Raw genomic sequence first — 17,844 nt, 5'->3', positions numbered from 1 at the left:
TCCTCTCAGATGCTCATGCGTGGTGGTGTTGTATAAGCTAACCTAACTCCCTCGAAAAGCTTCAAGTATCCTGAAACGGAGCTACCCCGTTTGCTTGAGGATTTGTGCCCTTTGTGTTGCCAATCTGCGTTCCAGGATTACATGAGGAGCAGTTTCTTCGAAAATTTCACTATTTTCGCCAATATATGCGCTGTAAAGTCTGTATACTTAAGTATGCTCTGTATACTACTTAAAAAGGGAATTCCAAGGACGCCGAATTAGACAGATGCACATAATAATTTAAAACCTTCTAGCTTTGAATTCAGCACTAGACATTGCAGTTGGTAGAAAACAAGTGAAGGTCCGAAAAAATGCTAAGTTTCAGAACGATACGGCAACGAAAGACGAAAATAAGTTAGCTTTATCATTTTTCCATAGAAGAGTGTGTCTGAAATCTGATCCTACGGTTTTCCAGGAGAAGTGAAGCCATGCCCGCGCTGCTCAGTCCTGATTGTCAAAGTGGAGGATGGATCGTGCAACCACATGGTGTGCTGCGTGTGCGGCGCCGAGTTCTGCTGGCTCTGCATGAAGGAGGTCTCCGATCTGCATTACCTTAGGTCAGTTTATTATATTGCTTTCTTCGATCTGCATTATGTAAGTCGTTTCGTAATCTGGGGGGGCGCGTTTAGGAATAAGGGGGTCGCAAAAGCTTTGGGTTGTTTAGTATGTCGCGACACTGAATTATTGACACTACTTAATTGACCCTGAAATTGCGGTTGCTTCAGCACCGAAACTAAAAATCACCAACAATTTGAACCATTTTATTCATCGTTCTAACGGCGTCGCCATAAAACAACATTTTAAGTGGAGTTCATTATGTAGCTGGCGAACGTACGTACAATTTATTTGTACAATTAGTTTTATAGCTGTAAATCTAGCTAATAAAATGATTTTTGGACGTTGTTAGCTTAAAACTAATTTATAGTTCTAGATATTTGTCGGGATTAGTCAGCGACTGAAATTAGTCAATTTATAGGGCTGGTTGATAAGAATTGATTCTCCAACAAATCAATTCTAAAATAGACTCGTCGTGTGACCTCTGGAATTGCCATAACACACTCTAAGGCTGTATTTCCAGACCAATCGCATTTTGGACACATTTTCATACAAAGCTTTGTATGAAAACGTACTTGTATTTGAAGAACATCTTCCAGTGTGCGCGCACCCCTTAGTACTTGGAAGTCTCGGATCATTCCTGCGTCTTCGCATGAAACGAATGCGCACTAAAACGTCCAAAGTATGACCAGCCTAAGATTATCAGGACAAATACTCCTTCGCCAATCAGTTTGTCATGCAAATAAATGTCATCGTGTCGTATTCACAGTCCAAGCGGCTGCACGTTCTGGGGCAAGAAGCCGTGGTCGCGCAAGAAAAAGCTACTGTGGCAGCTGGGCACGCTGGCGGGCGCGCCGCTGGGCATCGCCGTGGTGGCGGGCGTGGCGCTGCCCGCGCTGCTGGTGGGGCTGCCGCTGTGGGCTGGTCGCCGAGCGCATCGCCGTCTGCGCCGCGCCAGTGCGGCGCGCCGCCGCGCCGCTGTCGCCGCCGCCGTCGCTGCCGCGGTATGTAAATCCACGCAAAAGAAGCCGCGAACAAAAAGCTTGATATCTCATTATTACGAATATCTAAAGTCCTATTTTCGACGTCGACGTCGCAAGTTACTTTTGCCGCTCTTCCGTGATACGCTCATTGATTACACCGAAACTGTGATGTGATCTTCTACAAACTAGCACTGTAAAGCCAGTTTCCGTTGCAGCTGGTGGTGTCCCCGGTGGTGGCGGGCATAGCAGTGGGCATCGGCGTGCCCATCCTGCTGTTCTACGTGTACGGCGTGGTGCCGGTGTCGCTGTGCCGCGCGGGCGGCTGCGGCGGCCAGCCGGCGCGCGCGCACCACTTCGACGACGACGCGCCGCCCGACAACGACGCGCAGAGCCGCCGCCTCGAGCCCAGCATAGGTGCGCTACTGCGCTAGGGACAGCTGCGCCGCGGTCATTGAGCTTTCATTATAGTGTCTGGTTCGGGATCACGGCTATAGACGTACTGTCTCAAGTTTTAGCATGCTTTTGTAGTTCGGTCTTTATAAATAGACTTGGTAAAGTTTGATTTTAGAGTTAATTAGATGGTGACGATGATGTTAAGGATGACGATCCTTCAGAAATTTAAGAGCCACACTCTTGTCGGTGTAGCATTCTCCATGCTATTTTTTTAGGGAAAAATAGGGCAGTGGTTTCCCTCTTGCCTTCCACTCTAATTTTGCTGTATTCGTTATTATTTAGAACTACCCCCTATTAACTTATAAATGTACGTTCTCATGCCAAGAGTTACGACCGTGCAATGCTTATAGTGAAGTTATTCTGTTTTAGAGGTAAGACTAACGCTCGCTTGATGTGCAGGCGACGCGTCGCTGTCGGCGGGGTCGGCGGCGGCCGAGGCGCGCGCGCCGTCGCTGGCCGCGCTGGCGGGGTCGCTGGGGGCGCCCGAGCCCGCCGAGCCGCCCGGCGGCGGGGCCGGCCTGCCCGACCTGCAGCGGCTCGAGGTCACGGCCGACGTGGCGCCCGCGCTGCCGGAGGGCGCCGCCTGGCCGCTGGAGCTGCCGTCCACGTCGTCGCGCTCGGCGCGCCTGCGCAGCCTGTTCCTGTACGGGTCGGCGGGCCCGCCGGCGCCGCCCGACGCCGAGGCCGGCGCCGGCGCCGCCGCCTGCAGCCGCGAGCCCGCCGCGCCGGCGCCGCGCGTGGAGCTGTCGGCCGCGTGCGAGACCCGCCCCGCGCAGGCGTCGTAGCCCCCCGCGGCCCCCGCCCGCCTGACTCTGGCTCGCTCCCGCGTAAGATACTAAGTGTAAGTGTAGACATCGAACTATGTCGGCGCCCCCCGCTGGCCGGCGCCGCCCGCTTCGCGCTTTCGGTGCAGTGTTACTCGATCCGATATTTGTGATACTTTAAATAATAATTACTATTAATTATCTAAATTATTTAATTTTTCACGTTTGTAGGCAAAAGTAATCGTAAGCGATATTATTATGTTATGTGAATCATTTAAAAGTGTAAACTAAGGATTAAACTGTAATTATAATCTGGTCTGTGGTTTCATTTTGGAGGGGATGAATGAAAGAATGGTCGGTGTCGGTTCGTATATTTCAGTAAGACGACGCTACGGACCGGCCCACGAGCCGTGCCTCATTACGGTGTCGGCAGACACTCGATTCCAATTTCTAAAAAAATATTCTAAGGGAATTATAACGTACCGACGTACGTGGTACTCGATAATGTAACGTACAACATTTCAACACCCTTACCGACCAACAGTCACAGTACAATTTATGTAAACTCTACTTCTTTATATAACTCTAATACGGAAGTTACAGACGAAATTATACCACAAATAAATATAAATTCTTCTATAGTAAATCCAATTTGTAGGCCTTGTATACGTTACAAATAAAACAAAATTTTAAACAATGAACAAAAGGAATGTTAATTTTGGTTCCCAGGCCAGCGCAAAAACAAAACTAAATAATTTAGGTAAATTCTAATTTACATTTTGTACAATATACAATTTATAAATGCAAACGATATTGTCATGTCACATTGTTGACAAGGTAGCGCAGGTCGTGGAGGGTATTTTTAGAACTTTAAATGGACCGTTTTCTGCTATGAACATTATTACTAACCTTAGTATAGTATACATTATAATGTAGAGACAACTTAGAAACAAGAAGGATAAAGGCGTTTTCGCACTACTCTAACTCTTAGGCGATTCTCACACTGCCCCGCATGATGCAGCGTAGCGCGTGTTCTTCCGTTGCTTGTAAGTTTACAAAGGGCGAATTCGCCGCGAAACGATTCGCGCGAAGTGATTCGCGCGTTAGTGAGATACTAGACAGCAATACATCGCGTCCACAAGCATCGCGCGAATTCAAAATACGCGCTTAAATCGCGTGCACTACGCTCGACTCTCGACTCGCGCTTGATTCGCGCGAGTTGAGATACTAGGGACGCCTTGTTGCGCCCAGTTAACGCGCGAACTTTAGAGCGAGTGCACGTATCGAGGGCAATGGAGCGGCAAAATTATGACACGGAATACCCAAATGCTCGCGCGTTGGTACGTACCTTGTGGACGCAACGGTCGCGCGTAATACGCGCTAGATAATCGCGGCGAATTCGCTCTTTCTGGACAAGCTCTACACACAGAAAATGCATCCACGCGCGTTCATGCGGGTGCATTTTCTGTGTTTTAGACCGTGCGTGTTTTCTATACAAACGGAGATACTTACAAGCAACGGAAGAACGCATCCACGCGCTACGCTGCATCATGCGGGGCAGAGAATCGCCTTATCCGATTCGAGTCCGTAAAATGACTGATCCGAAGTGGCCGTAGTACTATTGTATGGTAGTTTGCTAGTGCTACATCCGATATAACGTAGTAATTTTCAACTGTCCGTCATTCTTGGTCGGGTATAAGAATCGGATGTGTGAAAAAGCTGTTAGTTTGAAAGGGTTGCAATGTTTCTTGGAACTATATTAGCTTGGAGCTATGTTAGGCCGTTGGGACCCTCGTTATGTACGTTTCGTCGACAATAGATGGCGTAAGTGTAGCCACGCCATACGGTGATCGAAATTATTATTTTTGTCATAGATAAACTTGCTCTACACCTTTTTGCCACTACTTAAAAGGTCTAGAGACCCACAAAAATATTATAAACAGGAAGGGTTTCTTCAGTTTTACTCTGGGTTTGAAACTATTGCTAACTTCCTATTCAAATATTCTTTTTATTACTTATTGTTAGAAACTACACATAAAAAAGGTGAAGGTTTATTTACTTTTATTGGTAACAAAAATACAGAAACTTGATAAATACTTTTGTATGGGAATGTATATTTAATAAATAATTTAAAGAAAATACATTATATTAGCGCTTGTGGCACAAATAAAATGAAGCCTCAATTATGGAAAAAGACTAAATTATTTATGTTTTACACTGAATCCTATACATATAGGCTATACGTACGCCATCTAGGTAACGGATATAAACTAGATTAGGGCCCCTAAACAGCGTCGCTTTCTCAAAATTGTGTTGCGGGCCTCGCCCTAATGCCTCCGGCAAACAGCAGCTAGTCAAATTACCAATAATCTTGCTAGTAGAAATTTGTGGCAGTAAATAGTGGGAAAAACTACCAAACGCATTCATTGTATCTCTCAAAGACATCGCCACAATTTTGGGTCGAATTTGCAAACTGGCGTATCTGCAATTCTTTGCTAAAATAATTTGTGTCTTATTAAAAGCAAAAGGTGCAAATCAGATTCACCAGATTTCAGATACGTCAATTAGCGACGATATGGGTGATGTCGTGATACAGCCCGAGTCTATAGTCGTTTCGGACCTACTCGTTCGTTCGTTTTATATTGGTCTTTTCGCATTTTTAGAGCGGTGCGAATGGCTCCAGGTGTCCTTTTAGTATGGGTCGATTCGGACCACAGGGTAAAATTTAATTAAAGTAACTTTACAAAATAGTTCTTCAGCGATTTAGAGCAAGGTGCGAATCGACCCATTTGAAAATTCTTAGTCGACTCGCACCGATACGAACCGCTTGTGGTCCGAATCGACTAAATAATAATACGTGTTTTTGTTCTCAAGTAAGTGCTGGCCTTCTGTTTCTAAGTTGCACCAATCTATACCAAACTGTATTATACTATGTTGAATAGTATCGACCTTAATTACTGTCTATTATAATCATGCTTGAAAATATCTTTTATATAATTATATTTAAAAGATGTTTATATTAGATACAAAACAGAAATAAAATACTCCTGACGAAAATGTGTTTTCCTTTTTTGTCTGTTAGACAAATCAGCATGAAATAATAACGTTTAGTTTGAAATAAATATCCAAATCAAATACTAATACATAAAAAAAAATTTCTACAAAAACAGTCTAAAATATGGACATCTTGGTAGTTATTTATCACATAACAATTATTTCATAATATTTCGATTAATCTTATGTACAATGCAATTCGGAATTGTGAAAGCTAAATTTTTATTATTTGTTTAATAGTATTTTTTTAACATTATTAATATTACCTATGCTCTTATTTCTCTTGAGGATTACATATTTAAACGTTACATATTATTTTAAAGAGAAAGATTTCTCTAATTATCATATGTATACTATTTATTTCTTGGGACTTAAACATATCTGGTGGGGAGTGGGTGTATACTGCTGTTTACCCTTCTGGAGATACATGGATGTTATGTTATATACTAGTTTATATTCAGAAAAACGTACTTACATGCTATTTGGCTAATATTGAACGGATTTTTATAGCTTTAACTTTTAAATACGAATGTCAACATTTCAAGACCAAATTATATTTTAGTTATTTTACCATGATTAGATGTTATTATAGGAATAATATTTAAATGCATTTTGAAATCTCAAAACCCAAATGACTTGGAAAGCCTCAATATAAGTAAATTATTTAGAAATGTGAAAAGCCAAATAAAACAACTCAAAATCAGTATAACAAAGAAAAAGAAATGTTACATTATACAATACATCCAAAGTAGAATACAGACTTATACAAATGGGGCATAATATTAAATGCTTTGCACCATTAATAATTTTGAAAAAAATATCACATCTAAATAATTAATTAGGCCTATCAATTCTATACAGGATTCTTATTAACAAAATATGATTTCATTTATCATTTTACTGACATGTTTTGATAATAAAAGTTCATAAAAAATAAAGAGAGAGAAGACAGTGACATTGTTACACATGCACTTGATAACTCATTCATTAAATGAATCAAACCAAACACTACCTGAGGACTCAAAGTATACAAACACAGCCATTCACAATCTCCTACTAATTTTACAATAAATATTTACACAAATTCATGTATAATGCAATATAAACACGCTTAACAAATAAATTCACTTGATAAGGAAAAGTAGATTGGACTAAGTATGATTATTTTTTTAAGAAAAAACAAAGTACTATGCAAGTATTAAAAATGACTCGATTTGCAGAGTAAATGAGTTTTATATGAGCCATTTAGATAAAGTAGGAGTATTTCTAAGCTGAAATATTGGATTGAACAACTGTTGAATAGACTTATGTCTTGCCTGAAGCATACAGCTTTGGGAATGCGTTGAAACATTTTTTTTGGCTTGGTGAAATGATTGATGAATGCGGAGAAAGCAAGAGAAGTATGTCAGGATCCAAGCAAATGGAATTCGATAGTCAATGCTTACTCATGTGGGAAACACGTGTGAGTTTATGTATGTGTGTATGCAGCTGTGGGTGAGAGAGCTAATTCTCTTCGAAACTTGTCATACTTATTATCAATCTTGTAATTCCATTGGAATGCTTGCGGTAGGTGAGCGTCAATTGAAAAATAGGACCGACTAAAATGCCTTAAAACCTTTCTGTAAATTACAAGAATATTATCCACCAACCTTCCTTTAACTGGGGGAATCTTGTCTTTGGTTAAATTATGTTACCCTTCTACATATCACACTGTCGAAGACGCTCGAGACTTCTTAACACTTTCACTAGTCACTTTCTCACTTAGAACTCGCGGCGTTCTCGCACTGGGCATCAATAGAGTTGGAAGTCGTATGTGGTGGAGCCGTCGCGCCAGGTGGGCTCGTCGGCGACCTTGGCGCGGCACAGCGGGCACGTGTGCTCGCGGTCCAGCCACGCGCTGATGCACAGCTCGCAGAAGATGTGGCTGCAGCCCAGCCTCACTGGCGTCGTGTAGTCGTCGTGGCAGATCGGACACGAGTCGCCAGCCGACAATAACTGTTCGCCCGTAGGTTTTGTGCCGAGACTCTGGAAAATAAATAAATCGATAAAAATAAAATGTAACAACATGACGCTTGTATCCCCGTAGGGGAGGCAGAGGTGTATAGAGGTGTGTGTGTGTATGGTCACGAGCATTAATATGTATACACTTTGGTACCATGTCACATTAACTTTTTTGACAAATTGAACTGTAAGTCTCACTAAATGTCAAATATGTTAGTGCGACAGAGTCCTAAGTGGGTACATTATATTGCTCATGACTGTGCACCCACTCTACTACGTTTATGTCGCATGTAATAGTAATACAAATGTCGCTAGGTGGCAGCACTGACAAGTGAGGTCCTAAAAGGTGTCGTTAATTACATAATTTAGACAGGAACTTTAGAGAGGGAGATAATGAACATGGGCACCGTTAATATTTAAATAGGACTAAGGAGGTCAAATTACAGAGGAGTAACAAACTCACGATTTAATGAATCCCTCTCAATATGGACCGAGATACAAGTAAATAGCAGACAACTTATAATCACTTATAAAAGTTGGATAATTAATGAAACATAATATGTATATGGTATAATATAACATACATAAACAACCTATATACGTCCCACAGCTGGGCACAGGTCCCCCTTAATCAACCGGAGGTGGTATGGAGCATACTCCACCACGCTGCTCCATTGGTGCTGCTGCTGCGTTGATAGAGGTGTTTTTACGTCTAATATCCACGGCTAACATGCAACAGCCTAGGCTAACACAAGGACAAACTCCGAAAACTTCACACAAAACACCTCATTTTATACAGACACTACACATTGACGTTATCTTACACGCGTATATGTGTGCGTGACGTCTGACGCTCATACGATTGATGACTAAAGTAAGACCGAGGGGAGTGAGGTAAGCCTAGCTCATCCGCTGGTGGGGAGCGGAGAGTTGCGGTTCTATACATAGTCATCATCATCATCTCCCTAGCATTATCCCGTTTCTCACAGACAGGTTCGGTTTTTTACAGAAGCGACTGCCTATCTGACCTACCAACCCGCGAAGGGAAAACCAGCCCAGTACAGGTTAGGTCATATACCTTCGAAAATGCATTTCTCGGGAATGCGGGTTTCCTCACGATGTTTTGTTTTCCGTTCTATACATAGTGATAATCCTTATTCTATGCTAAGGGTGCAGCCGTCGACGGATACGTCTGGGATGATAACATCATCTAGTCTACCTGCGACAAAGCTAAACAAAAGACTTACCACACTCTGCAGCAGCATCCATGTAGCATTCTTAAACAGTCTCAGTCGAACAAGGACCTCGATAACCTTAGCAATAACATAGACGGACGTTAGGAACATTCCCACCATTTTCTCGGATCCCGTGTATGATTGGAGCAGGAAGAAAACCCACGGTTGTATGGTCAACAGTGAGCGATAGAGCTGCGAGACCGCTTCTATGAATAGGTATAGTTTGCCCTGGAAAAAAAGGTACAACTATAATCTTCTTCTTCTATCGTGTGGGTTGTGAGGCGAATTACCAACCTCATAAACCCTGGTGTCAGGGTTACTATTGAGCCGCCAAAGGCCCCTGACATGACTCATTTATAACGCCTACGTACTTACACAGTAAGTAGTAACCGGGACCAACGGCTTAACGTGCCTTCCGAAGCACGGATCGTCTTACTTTCGGACAATCAGGTGATCAGCCTGTAATGTCCTAACCAAACTAGGGACCACAAAGTAATTTTTGTGATATGTCCCCACCGGGAATCGAACCCAGGACCTCCGGATCGTGGGCCCAACGCTCAACCACTGGACCACGGAGGCCGTTACAACTATAATACACTGTATACCACTTTGTACCACAATAATAAAAAATAAAAATTGTTTATTGTCATAGAAAAGGTCCACATACAAATGCTACAGAAGTATAACCCTGCTCCCTGGACTAGGAGACCTGTATCTCAGGAACCAGTGTTCGGCAATTACATCTTTTATAACGTCAGTTGAGGCAATTAATGCAATAAATAAATATTCTATTGTACAGTTGAAAGGGTTTGGGATTATTTATTAATTACACCAAAGTTAAAGGTTGTGGTTTCTTTAGCAGAGAATTTACAAATGATTGGAGTTGCGCCTAATAGGGTAGATTCCAACTAGTCAAATCAGTTGCGTTTTACTAAACGTCAAAACACGAATTCACTATGGAATTTGTGTGAAAACGCAACCTGTAACTTCATTGAAAACGTGACAAAATTGTGGCACATTTTTCATTATTAAAATTCACAAATAAGTTAAATAGAAAACGTTTTTTGTCACCTTAGAAAACAGGTCCTAAGTTATTTCACGAACAGCATCATGGTGTTCTTTTGTAAAGTGATGATTTGATCATCATTAAACGATCTAAACTATGAAGAAGCATAACGACCAAGAGTGGCTCAAGCCTCGATAAAAATTAGATAAAAAAAATCTTTACGACTAAAAAACACCAGCACCAGTGAATACCTTAATGATACTGATGTTACCATTTGAACAGCTTCCTCCTCTCTTTTAAACTTCTATTTTGTTGTGCCCGAAAGGGTCTATGATGTGAAACTCATACATGTAACTTACAAACTTGTACACCATCATAGTATGCAAATAAAGAATATTGAATATATTGAATATTGAAAAAAACTAAACTTACCCTTTTCTGAAATGGTAGTAGGAACGCCGGCATCATAGTAACTAGAGTCTTAATATTGACTGTGAATATCTTAACAATTAAGTCTGTCAACACGACCAGCCAGAGAAGTTCCCACACCGTGATGGGGCTCTTGTATCCCGGGAACATGATGACGTTGGGCAGCAACCGCCCATGGCCACAGAAGAAGTGGATGAGTGTCACCACCGCCGTCGTTAGCACTAACTCGCAGAACAACGCTACTATACTACGGTTCATCTGCTTCCCGTGTTCTCTGCAAGGGAGATAGCACTCTGTGGTAACTTGTCAAGAATGTTTTGATTGAAATTATACTCTACGGCTAGTGTTGGGTTCTTACCCGGAAAATTCCCGCGTTTCGGGAATTTTCCCAATTCTGAGGGAAAAAACCCGAAAAATTCCCATTTCAAGGGAAAATATTTTTTATCGCATATATTTGTATTAAAAGTAAGGATTTCCAACAAAGACCATTTAAATATAATGTATGCCTACTTATGCCCAATTTATTTTCTGTCGTAGTGTCGTATGAACTCTTAAAAAACTAAAAGGAGATCATCGGATTTCGGCCCAGAAGTCAAAGTGCCGGCCAAAAAATAATATTGCTATATTCCGTTAGATCTTATCCGTATGAGCATTTATTACTATGGCACCAAAGCTGTAGGGTCAATATCTTCGGTTTTATTCGATTTTAAAAAACTGTATTTTTCATACATTTATGGTGAAAATGTAAAGTGCCGGCCAAGTAACAATAATGGTATTATCCTTAGAACTTATCCGTCTGAGCATTTATTACTATGGCACCAAAGCTGTAGGGTCAATATTTTCGGTTTTATTCGAATTAAAAAAAAACTGAATTTTCATACATTTTTGGTGAAAATGTGAAGTGCCGGCCATGGAACAATATTTGTATATCCCGTTAGAACTTATCCATTTGACCATTTATTATTAGGGCACCAAACGTCTATGACCATTATTTTGACTTTTTTTGGACTTTACGTTATAGTTTCTGTGTGAAAAGTGCCGGTCAGCAAAAAACACATGTCAAAGCTATCGAGAAGATACCTGTAAACATTATTCACTATGACAAAAACATGTATGACCATTAATTAGTTTGGCTTTTGTTGGATTTAAAAAAAAACTTGAATTTTGTTTCATTTTGTATAATTCAAAATAAAATATAACAGGCGCGTTATTTAAAGGATCGTCAGAATGTTTATTACTATGGCATTAAACGACTATGACCAATATTTTGAACTTAATTCGATTTTTCAAAAATAAAAAAAAAGTTTTATCTAGTGATAATGGAACTATCTTGCTAAAGGCGTAATATGGTGGTCGTCTTTTGAAAAATAGGTTTGCGTTTGACCACTACATTACCTGATGGTGATACACGCTTAAGAAGCTACTTTTTTTTAAAGAAAAGTGTAAACAAGGAATAAACAGTGGGGTGATAGAGGTACTATGTTATCGGCCGAGTAGCACCAGGACATTGTGATAGGCGTACTTGCAAAGTACAACTACCCGACTCCTGTTTTCCCTAACAGATACTTCAGACGTCATGCCAAAATACGAGTTTCGTCACTAGATGGCAAGCTTATCTTTGGAGGGTGGTAACCATTTACGGTCGGTCAAGGTGAATCAATACCATAATTCAACCTAAACTTAGGCCGTAACGTTGAGTCGAATGCAAAAACTACAGCCAACGTCATATCTAAAATCAGATAGTATTAATATAGAAGTTCACCTAACAACACTCAAAACAAAAACACAAAGTATTTATCTGACTAATAACTAGTCATTGGGAAAGCTCTGCTTGTTGTCATTGTTAAAATGTATAGAAAAAAGTTTTTTTAAAAAGTCCAATAAAAGCCAAAGTCGACATTTGGTAGTATAGTAAAAATACGTTTCAAGTCGTTTACCAAAAGATTTGACTTATTTTGTTTCGCTGGCTGACATTTTCCCATTTGAACCAAAACGGAAAGAGAGACGAATAAAAAGTCAAGATAACGGTCAAAAATGTTTTGCGCCAGATTATTAAATGTTCTAAAGGCCCTTTTTAATCCGCCGTACCGCATTTTTTACCCAAAGCACTTTATTTTCATACAAAATAAATAAGAAATGAAGATTTTTAAAATACACTAAAAGCCAAACTAATGGTCATACAAGTTTGGCGCTATAGAAAAAAATGTTAACAGGCATCTACTTGATACTCTCAACATGATATTTTTGCTGGTCGGCATTTTTCACATTTGAACTAAAACGTAAATTCCAATAAAAGTCAAAATAATGGTCATAGAAGTTTGGCGCTATACTAATAAATGTTCTAACGGTCCTTTGTAATACGCCTGTATACCTCTTTTTCCCAACGGACATAATATTATTTTTTACAAAATGTATGAAAAATCGAGATTTTTAAAATCCAATTAAAGCCAAACTAATGGTCATACACGTCTGGTGTCATAGTAAAAAATGTTCAGAACAATCTACTCGAAAAGTTTGACACATTTTTTTTCTCTGACCGGCACTTTCAAATTTGGGCCGGCCAAAGTATGGAAAGCCGACGATCTCCTTTGTAATATATTTTGAATGGAATGTTCAATTTTAATAATTCCATGCAAAGATATCTACATATTATAGGATATATAGGATGCTTTTGGCACGAGAGAATGTCATCATCGAGGAGCAACATGGTTTTGTGCAAGAAATTGGGAGGCACGAATACCTACAGATATTATTTACTTGGACTATGAACAAGCTTTTGATCGAGTTCCTGTCACACGATTGATTGCTAAATTAGAGCCCTTTGGAATCAGAGGCAATGTCGTGAAGTGGATTAGACTTCCTGTCAAATCGCATATTCTCTGTGCGCATCGGAGAATCATACTCTGTTCCCAGAAAAGTCCTCAGCTGTGTGCCGCAGGGATCGGTGTTAGGACCTATTTTATTCAGTATCTACCTTACAGATCTTAAACATGGTATCATGTCTGATATATCACTCTTTGCAGATGATACGAAAATAACGGGGAATCCACTTATTAGCCATAATATAATCCAAGATGATCTTGATAGAGTAATTGCTTGGACCCGAGATTGGCTAATCACATTAAACGTAGACAAATGCACTGTGTTGCATGTTGGCAGTAACCACCCCACGTTGAGTTACACCATTGACTCAAAACCTCTCGAGTGTGTTAAAAAACAAAATGACCTTGGCATAACGATAACACATAGTCTAAAGTGGGACGAACACATTATTGGAATCACTAAGAAGGATAACTCCCTCTTATACATAATTAGAAAAGCTTTTTATCATATAGATACGGAATTGTTTCTTAGGCTTTACAAAACTTACTTACGTCAGATGGCTGTTAGAACATGGGTTTCAAATATGGAGACTTTACTATAGGAAGGACATTGCACTACTAGAGAGAGTCCAAAGAAGAGCAACAAAGATGGTGACAGTACTGGCTGGCCGGAGTGGACCTTAGCGGGGGCCGCAGGACTCTCACCTCTGGCTTGCCTTCATTGGCCAGCCAGAGTGGGGCGTTAGAGCTATACGCTCGCAGGGTGGAAGTGAAAGATGCATAAGTCGCGAGTTGATAAGGCGGGTAAACCGCCTCGCAGAAAGCGGTGTACACCTCTTGACACCCAGAGATGCTCACAACCATGTTGCTGCCTTGCCGTCCAGTCGCGTCGGCTAGATAGGTGGCCCAACCAGTGAGTGACGAGTCACCGCCTGCTCATTTTATCCATGTTTACCAACATTGGTCGAGCAGGCGCCATAGTCCCCCATAGCCCCAGTATCCCGGTTCACTAACCCCCAACCCAATAGCCCAGTTCCTTTTGTTCCCATAATCTGCAATAGTCCTACACGAACCAGGGATTGTCTTTGGGTGCACTCCCATAGTGCATACAGGGATAATCGCCGGTTGGTGTCACAACACATTTAGAGTAAATTGTCTTAAGGGGCCTCTACGTGTTGGCTTCGGCCCCACGCACGCCTTCCAAAAGTCCGGGACTCCATGACAGACCCGACCCGAGACATGGAAACGAGATACAAATAATAATAAGATTAAAAATAATTAAATAAAAAATATTTTCCCATGATTCGGGAATTTTTCGGGTGTTTATTTTATTTTCCCATATTTTCCCGATATTTTTTCTTTCCCACCCAATTTTTTCTTTCCCTGCCCATCACTATCTACGGCTGTATAATTGAAACTATTGTTAGGTAACTTTTATTAATTTTGTATGTCATGCATGCTGATAATACCTATTTTATGTTTGCTATATCTGCAATCTTTATAATTTTACTTTTTTATTTATTTATATCTGCAATTAGTATTTTGTTTTTTTACTATGAGCACATTTGTTATAAGAACATTTTCTTTATTATTTTCTTTACATTTTCTTTTGATTATATCAACATATCATTCTCCACCAACCCGCATTGGAGCAGCGTGGTGGAGTATGCTCCATCCCCCCCACCCCCTGGTTGATTGAGGGGAGGCTTGTGCCCAGCAGTGGGACGTATATAGGTTGTTTATGTATGTATATAAAATAACTTGTAGCATATAAAAAATAATTATTAATTTCACAAAATAAAACTGATTCACATATTTTTTTTTAACTTCAAGTTATTCAATTTATTGAACATTGGTGCCGATTCTGGCAACCACCAACTTATTTTAACTTAATCTGACAGGAATAAAAGTAGCTCTATCTCTTTCTTGTACTTATTGTAAGTGAAAGATGTCACTAGTTTAAAAGCTGTCAAACTGAAATTGGTTAAGTTTTTGTGCACCCAAATTGGCACCACCCACTCCAAGAATGATTTAAAAAAAAATTCATTCAACTCACCTTCTTACTAAACTATTGCAGTGTGAGAATGTGCAGAAGAGCACACAGAAGGTGAATATAGCCTCCCGACTGTCATACATGAACTTAATGAACAGGATGAAGTAGAACGGAGCGTACTTTATTAACAGGTTCAGTGTTGCCCTCACATCTACCACCTGAAATATAACATCAGAATTCGGACATTGCTTCTTTACAATTGTAATAAATAAAAAACCAAATAAAAAAACATATTAAAATAAGTATAAATTAAACCAAAAAACTCTGCTAAGTGATCTATAAAATGTAATTGTGCACATTCATAAAATCAATTATAAATTAAACTATCTACCTCTATTTCGTTTCTTTTATACTAAAAGTTTTGTTTTTAACTACCCTTATTTTCTTTTTTTTTCTTTTACAAAAAAAAAGGAACAAATTAGGTGACTAAAATATTTGAATACCATTTTTTTTTATAAATTCCAATTTTTGTACATATTTTGCCTTATCCAATCAAATTTAGTGATGTAATGAAACAATATTGATTAGAAAAAAAACAACTAGTCCCACTTGTTCAATTTTCCTTGTCCAAACATCCAAAGATCAAAGTTCAAGTGTGTTGATTTGTTTCCACTGTGTAGTGGTTCAAACTGCTTATTTGTCCAGCCAATGTTTGTCTTTTTGTTTCATTTACATTATATTCCATTAGCATTTGATTGCAACTTCAAATGTTGTTGCAAATCTTCCAATGCTGCTTATCATTATCATACAAGAGAATAAGCAAGGAGAAGCCAGCTGAGAGGTCAAATTATGTTTAGTGTGGACATTATATATTTATTTATATATAAACATAAAAAAGTCAATTTAAGAGCACACTAAACTGGCGAACATGCATGAGAGTGAAAGAAGCGAAATAGAATTCCATAGTCTCTGCCTACCCCAATGGGAAATAGGCGTGATCTTATGTATGTAATGATTATAGGCTGAGGACTATGGACCAATACTGTTGCTCAAGCTGTAAACTACACACAAATAGTAAAGGTCAATTGTGTTTGAATGTTGAGAGCAGTCAGACAGTCTTGTTTATAAATAAACATGTTGGATTTAAAGTATAGATTATAAGCACTAGTGTGTACTACTAATAACATTAAATTGCTTATGACAGAAAATGGCCAGCAGTTTATGAATGGTCTCAAAAATTATCATATATTTTTTTCCATTCTTTTTACCTGCAATCAGACGCAAGACTTTTATCAGATTTGATGCTTTGTTATTGATTTGTTGGAGGTAAAGCAACCCATGTCACTATCTTTCATTTTTTTAGTGCCCAATTATCATAATTAATTTGTATTTTATAATCTATGTAACTATGATACTACATAGGACAACCAAAGCGACATTACATATACCTGTTGAGTACCGTCTTCACTGTGACTGTCGTTGTCTCCGTCATCATGTATGTTGTTGTTGTTTGCCGGGTTCACTGACACGTTGATCTCAGGATGATCGGGTCCTGGCTCCGATAAATTAGAGTCGTTTGACGCACTACTGCTCACTCCATGGCCTGACTGCTGTCTTTGTACTGGAGGAGCTGTGCGTTCAGTTACTATGTATGTCTGAGCATTTGGGCCAAGGTTGACGTGTGCTATGGAGCTCTGTGGCCTCTGCAAACCGTCTGTTTGGTGCGTCCCTGGTGTGGTTCGTGGTAGCCATGTCGGTAGAGACAGTCTTGCATTATTACCCTGCAATTTTTAATGTTATACATAATGTGTAAAGTATTATTCTTTGGAAGTGAAATAAAGCTTGCTTTGTTCATTGCTTCGGCGTTATAATTCTTTGATAACGTGTGACTATGAAATGATGACTAATTTTATTGATATTGCATAACAAATATAATAAAATATGATTCAGTAGTTATTATATTTTTTTTTTCAATTATTAAATCACGAATTGAAATGTGACATTGCTATATCATAGAAACTGATTCTTATAAGAAAAAACACCATGTAGCAAAACTAACTGCAAGGTTCTTTTTTTCGATATATTTTCAAGGGTAGAAAAAAAGTAACAGAACATTGTTTACCATTCGTGCATGTTCAACAATCGGCCTGATTTCTCTAAAGACACTGTTGAGGCGGTCGCCGAGGCCCAGATTATTTCGGTTAGGGGGCACTGGTCGAGATCCAGAATCCAATCTGTGTAACACATTAATTCGAGGTGGACTCTCGGCTGGCGCCTCATCGTCGATGTCTAGCGTCACTTGATTGGTCTGCGCCATCACTGCTCATTAATCGCCTATTTAAAATACTCAAAAATAAAGATTTATATCCAAAATGTTATCATTTCCAAATATTATGAACAAAGCCCGAAGGTCAGCGTTATGACATTTATGTGTTGACAGCAAAGACCTTGTATAGAATAGACGGATAATATTTTAGAGTGACGATCAAACTATCACAGCTCTCTTTCTT

General features: G+C 39.8%; 2 protein-coding genes across 3 annotated transcripts in view; one reads left to right on the top strand and one right to left on the bottom strand.

Annotated features, from left to right (window-relative positions):
* LOC126370230 (E3 ubiquitin-protein ligase RNF19B-like) overlaps nucleotides 1–5,040 on the top strand; it is a 115,140-nt gene extending 110,100 nt beyond the window's left edge. The window contains exons 6-9 of the mRNA XM_050015038.1: nucleotides 455–596; nucleotides 1,364–1,598; nucleotides 1,793–1,991; nucleotides 2,430–5,040. Coding sequence (XP_049870995.1) covers nucleotides 455–596; nucleotides 1,364–1,598; nucleotides 1,793–1,991; nucleotides 2,430–2,815 — 962 coding nt within the window. The 3' untranslated portion in view covers nucleotides 2,816–5,040. The remainder of the gene's footprint in view (nucleotides 1–454; nucleotides 597–1,363; nucleotides 1,599–1,792; nucleotides 1,992–2,429) is intronic.
* Nucleotides 3,150–17,775, bottom strand: LOC126370239 (RING finger and transmembrane domain-containing protein 2). Of its 2 annotated transcripts, none has more exons than XM_050015049.1 (6): nucleotides 17,457–17,775; nucleotides 16,777–17,115; nucleotides 15,398–15,552; nucleotides 10,523–10,793; nucleotides 9,097–9,312; nucleotides 3,150–7,873 (listed from the first exon to the last, which is right to left on the bottom strand). In XM_050015049.1, the coding sequence occupies exons 1-6, from the start codon at nucleotides 17,649–17,651 to the stop codon at nucleotides 7,640–7,642; spliced, it is 1,410 nt and encodes a 469-aa protein (XP_049871006.1). In that variant the 5' UTR covers nucleotides 17,652–17,775; the 3' UTR covers nucleotides 3,150–7,639. The 2 variants fall into 2 exon arrangements, with proteins under 2 accessions (XP_049871006.1, XP_049871007.1); XM_050015050.1 differs by having other exon boundaries at nucleotides 16,783–17,115.
* Between the last annotated feature and the right edge of the window lie 69 nt (nucleotides 17,776–17,844).

Source organism: Pectinophora gossypiella, chromosome 10, assembly GCF_024362695.1.
Source record: "Pectinophora gossypiella chromosome 10, ilPecGoss1.1, whole genome shotgun sequence".
NCBI lineage: Eukaryota > Metazoa > Arthropoda > Insecta > Lepidoptera > Gelechiidae > Pectinophora > Pectinophora gossypiella.
This window is presented reverse-complemented; position numbering and strand designations above follow the sequence as displayed.

What these genes read in the sequence shown, in the direction of transcription:
- LOC126370239 (XM_050015049.1), bottom strand. Translation starts at nt 17,651, where the DNA reads ATGGCGCAGACCAATCAAGTGACGCTAGACATCGACGATGAGGCGCCA. An exon ending in ACGGTACTCAACAGGTATAT is followed by an intron (nt 15,553 to 16,776) that starts GTAATGTCGCTT and finishes GTTATATTTCAG; the next exon opens with GTGGTAGATGTGAGGGCAAC. An exon ending in TACTACCATTTCAGAAAAGG is followed by an intron (nt 9,313 to 10,522) that starts GTAAGTTTAGTT and finishes CTTTTTTTCCAG; the next exon opens with GGCAAACTATACCTATTCAT.